Consider the following 4,530-nt stretch of genomic DNA (forward strand, 5'->3'; position numbering starts at 1 on the left):
AAGGAAAAACCGTGCCTATCTCGGAAGCAAAACCGCGCCTCTCGCAAAATAAACAGAAAATACGTTTTTCCCCTTTCCGAAAGGCATGGGCGTGCCTCTCGCGAAGGCAAAACCGTGCCTTTCGCGAAAGCAAAACTGCGACTCTCGCAAAAAAACGCGTTTTTTTTTCGTTCCGAGAGGTACGGCCGTGCCTCTCGAAGGCAAAACGTGCCTTAAAAAAACCAGAAAACACGTTTTTCGTGAAAAAAAAAATCGTCCAAAAGTTACGAAAGACCGGTGAAAACCGTAAACACCAAAGAAATTCGGAAAAAACCCACTCAAAAAAGGCGAAAACGCGTGCAAAAAAAATAAAATTCAAAGGAAACGCTGAGAGCGCGACACGTGGCGGCGACTAAAAACGCGCCAAGTGACGACGTGCGGAAGCGATCGCTGGGAGGCTCCCGAGGGAGCGCTCGCTAACTAGTTGCTCTCCATGAGTTGATCACGAGATTTTATATATTTCACCTCTAGCCTACTCCAAGTTATTTAAAACTAAAAGCTTTATTATTGGAAAAACTCTTACCTTCAACCGACGGATCGCCTGCTGACGTCCGTCACCTCCGCGTCCATTGAATTTGTTTTTTATTGGCTTTTGATTGTACGATCATGAGCAAGCTTCCGTGTGTCCATGTTTTTCTGTAACTAAGCATTTGTTTCAAAAAAGAGAGTTTGTAGCGCTGAGACTCGTGCGGCTGGGAGGGCAACGACGATGAGGATTTCAAGCAAGATTTGTGTAAGAAGATATGTGTTGCAAAGATTTCTGCAATAAGACATATGTTGCAAAATATTTTCTATAACAACAACTTTGTTACAGTGTGTATGAAAGATGCCACTCTGCCGCACGATTGTAGATCTTTTTTTCCTGCAACAACGTTCTTATTCCAGAAACATAGGTCTTGTTTCAAAGAAAAAACGATTTGGCACACGTACGGAAAGAAGATTGGACGGTTGTCGAGCTCTGGATCCTATAATTACCATTTCTGCAGCAACGTTCTTGTTTTAGAAACATATGTCTTATTTAAAAAAACGATTTGGCACGCGCACGGAAAAAGATCGACCGGTTGTTTCTACAACTGTCTTGTTGTTTCACGAAGCGACCGAACCATGTACCAGTAATGAGATTAGACAGCCGTGAACGACTCTGCGCGTGAAGATCCGACGACTATTTTGATGAAGGATGTTTATTAAACATCTATCGGACGCGTAGCGGTGCCCTTATTATTAGGGGGCTGCCACGCATCTACCGGCGGATGTTTAGTCACCTGGAGGTCCGTCCGATGTACGCGCAGTTGTCCCGATCTGTGTGCGTGCAACCGTCCGATCCGCTCCAGCCGGGCATCCTATAATTCCTGAAACAACAACCGAGTTGCAGAAACTTTCATTCCTGAAACGACGGCCGAGTTGCAGAAACTTTCGCTTTGTTACGAGAAATAAATTTTGCACTCGTTAATTCCTGAAACAACCGTAATTTTTTCCCTTCGTCTTTGTGTAACATAGGGAGGACGTGGGACAAAGAGATAGCCCAGGCAGCCATTCGATCGACTCGATCGAACGACAGCGCGTCCGACCGATGTCTAGCACGGATCAGCCGGCTGAGGGAAAGGTTTTCCCTTATTATTATTGTTGACTCTTTCCTTGGCAAGGAATTGTGCATGCGTGTATGAAAATCCCGGGGAAACAGAACACTCTTTCGGCGGCCGACTATCCGGCCCATTAGTTGTTTCGGCCCAAGCAAAATAATCGGTCGATCCCCTAGAGAAAAACATGTCACTCTAGTCAACGCCCATGGCAATGGCATCCACCGAGAATTCCCCATCCCCACCCATGGCGTCCACCTCCACGTCCTCCTCCGTCGTCACCCTCAACGTCGGCGGCGAGCTCTTCCAGACCACCGCAGCCACCCTCTCCCGCTCAGGCGCTTCCTCCCCTCTCGCCTCCCTTGTCCCCTCGCCCCCCGACGCGCCGCACTTCCTCGACCGCGACCCTCGCCTGTTCGCCGCCATCCTCTCCTTCCTCCGCAGTGGCCGCCTAGCGCCCCATCCTCCCTCCCCCGCTCTTCTCGCCGAGGCTCGGCACTTCTCACTCGATGGCCTCCTCCTCGCCTCCCTCTCCCCCGCGTCCGCCTTCTCCCCCCTCTCTCTTCGCCCCACCGCCCTCCTCCCTCTGACCGGCCGCGTCGCTCCCTCCGCAGTGGCCATATCCCCATCCCCGCACGCGGCCTCCCTCGTCGCCGCGCACGGCGGGGTCGTCACCAGCTTTGACGCCGCGCTCGCCTCCCGCACCAGCGTCCTGACGCCGCTCCCCACCATCGACTCGCTCGTCGTGGTGTCCCCCACCCTCGCCCTCGCTGCCGCCCGCGACTTTCCTGGCGTCCAGCTCTGCAGGTTCCCGGGCGAATCCCTTGCCACAGCTTCCGATGCTCTATATTGGCCAGACTCGCCTTCTTCTTCTGTGCTGTCTATGGCCGCCACAGTGGCCTCAGAAACGGCGTCACAGTGGCTCTTTGCCAGCTTCGAGTCAGTGCGACGGAATTCGAGCGCCGTGGTGGCGTTCGATCTGAATTCTCTGTCACCTGTGGTGGAAATTGGGAGGAAGGAGGTGTTCGGTGCGGACGTTGAGGCAGCAATACCACCGACCAAGCTCGCCTGGCTTGCTGGGCACAATCTCTTGCTTGCAGCCGGATCACACTCTGGGCCAGCCGGAATGGTGGGGGACATACGCCTGTGGGACGTCCGGGCAAGCTCGACGGTACCAGTGTGGGAGGTCAGGGAGAAGGACGACTGCTTTGCAGATGTTGCTGCATCAGACTCGCTGTCGGCATTGTTTAAGGTGGGGGCTGCATCTGGTGAGGTTTTCATGGCTGACTTGAGGAGGCTTAGTGGTGATGGCACCAATGTTGATCCCTGGGTGTGCATCGGAGACCGACAAAGGGCGGGAGCTGCCACAGCATCTCGCAGGAAGGATGGGAATAACTGTAGAATTGAGTGCTACCGTAATTGGGTGTTTGTGGCACGGGACGCATATGTTGAGGTGTGGACACAGGTGGAAATTACATCAGAGACTGGGGAGAAGAAGGTGATGAGGAGGAATTGGGTAGGAGATGGGCCATCGATGGTTACGGCAGACGGCGAGGAGAAGGCCAAGATCGTGAGCTGGGCCTTCGGAGGCAGCAGGATGGCATTGGCTAGAGTCGATAAGCGGTCTATTGAGGTGTGGGATAGTGCTTCTGGGGCAATTCCAGGTAACCTCTGAATAGAGAAACTAGACTACACATGTAAGAAATCTCAAATTCCGTTGCTGTTCTTGTTCACCTCTATCAATGTAGTTTCGGTATTTGTTTTGTTATGTTGCATTAAGGTTGAGAACAGTCCACATTGGTTTTTCTTATTTAGGGTCAGAGAACAATCTGCCTAATTATTACCCAAAGAAAAGACCAACAGTATCTATCATACACCACATTTCTGTAAGCAAAAATCAAGTACTCCCTCCAATCCAAATTAATTGATGCTGCTTTAGTACAACTTTGTATACAACTGTTTTTGAAGCTAACTTTGTATACAAAACAAAGTCGTACTAAAGCAGTGTCAATTAATTGGAATCGCAGGGAGTAAAATTGATTGCTGACCAGAATTGCTTGATTTGTTTGTGTTACTGAGCTACTAGTTCTTTTGGTCACTGGAAATAAAAATTCACAAAAGTAGCATTTGAATCGATCTCCTTACTTGGACATTAGATTAACATCTTCTTGGAGCTCATGATTGAGAGAAGAACATTCTAGAAGCTCATTACATTTCCAGCATTACATGCAAATGTGCTACAAAATGCTTTGCGGTTGTCTGTTTCATCAGTAGTTATGGTCGATGTTACTCCCTCCGGTCCTTTTTAGTCTGCATATAAGTTTTGTCTGAAGTCAAAGTATCTTCACTTTGACCAAACTTATAGAAAAAATCATCAACATTCACCATGCCAAATCAATATTGTTAGATTCTTTATGAAATGTAGTTTCATAATGTATATATTTGGTATTGTAGATATTGATATTTTTTAATATAAATTTGGTCAAACTTTACAAAGTTTGACTTGACCGAAATCTAATATGCAGAGTAAAAAGGACCGGAGGGAGTAATTGCTTGTCGCTATGGACATTCAGTGTCCCCTGTGTTTGGTAATGAGCAAACTGTGTTCTAAATTTGTTTGCAAACTAATATTGACATCATCCTGGCAATTTAATCTAATCATACAAAGTCAGTTCTTGTACCTGTGTTCAATCTTATTACCTTAGCTTGTGCCTTCACCAGTGCACACTCAAGGACTGAGTTTGAGTAACATGTGTAAGACAAGTTTTATGGTTAGGAATTGTAGTAGTGCATAAGGTTAGGAATCTCAAACTCGACAGTGATTAATGTTTGTTTTTATGGCATTTGATTACCGAGGCGAATCTGATATATGCTGGAATTTCGAATTGGCCGCTGGTTCTGACTTCTGTCTGGA

The 4,530-nt window shown here is 48.1% G+C and overlaps 1 protein-coding gene across 1 annotated transcript; it reads left to right on the plus strand.

The window, feature by feature from the left end:
• The first annotated feature begins 1,810 nt into the window (after nt 1-1,810).
• LOC123411473 (BTB/POZ domain-containing protein At5g41330) lies at nt 1,811-3,490 on the plus strand. The gene has a single exon (XM_045104421.1). It carries the CDS (start codon nt 1,825-1,827, stop codon nt 3,289-3,291), a length of 1,467 nt encoding a protein of 488 aa, XP_044960356.1. The 5' UTR covers nt 1,811-1,824; the 3' UTR covers nt 3,292-3,490.
• Nucleotides 3,491-4,530: the final 1,040 nt, after the last annotated feature.

This window comes from Hordeum vulgare, chromosome 7H (genome assembly GCF_904849725.1).
Source record: "Hordeum vulgare subsp. vulgare chromosome 7H, MorexV3_pseudomolecules_assembly, whole genome shotgun sequence".
Classification (NCBI taxonomy): domain Eukaryota; kingdom Viridiplantae; phylum Streptophyta; class Magnoliopsida; order Poales; family Poaceae; genus Hordeum; species Hordeum vulgare.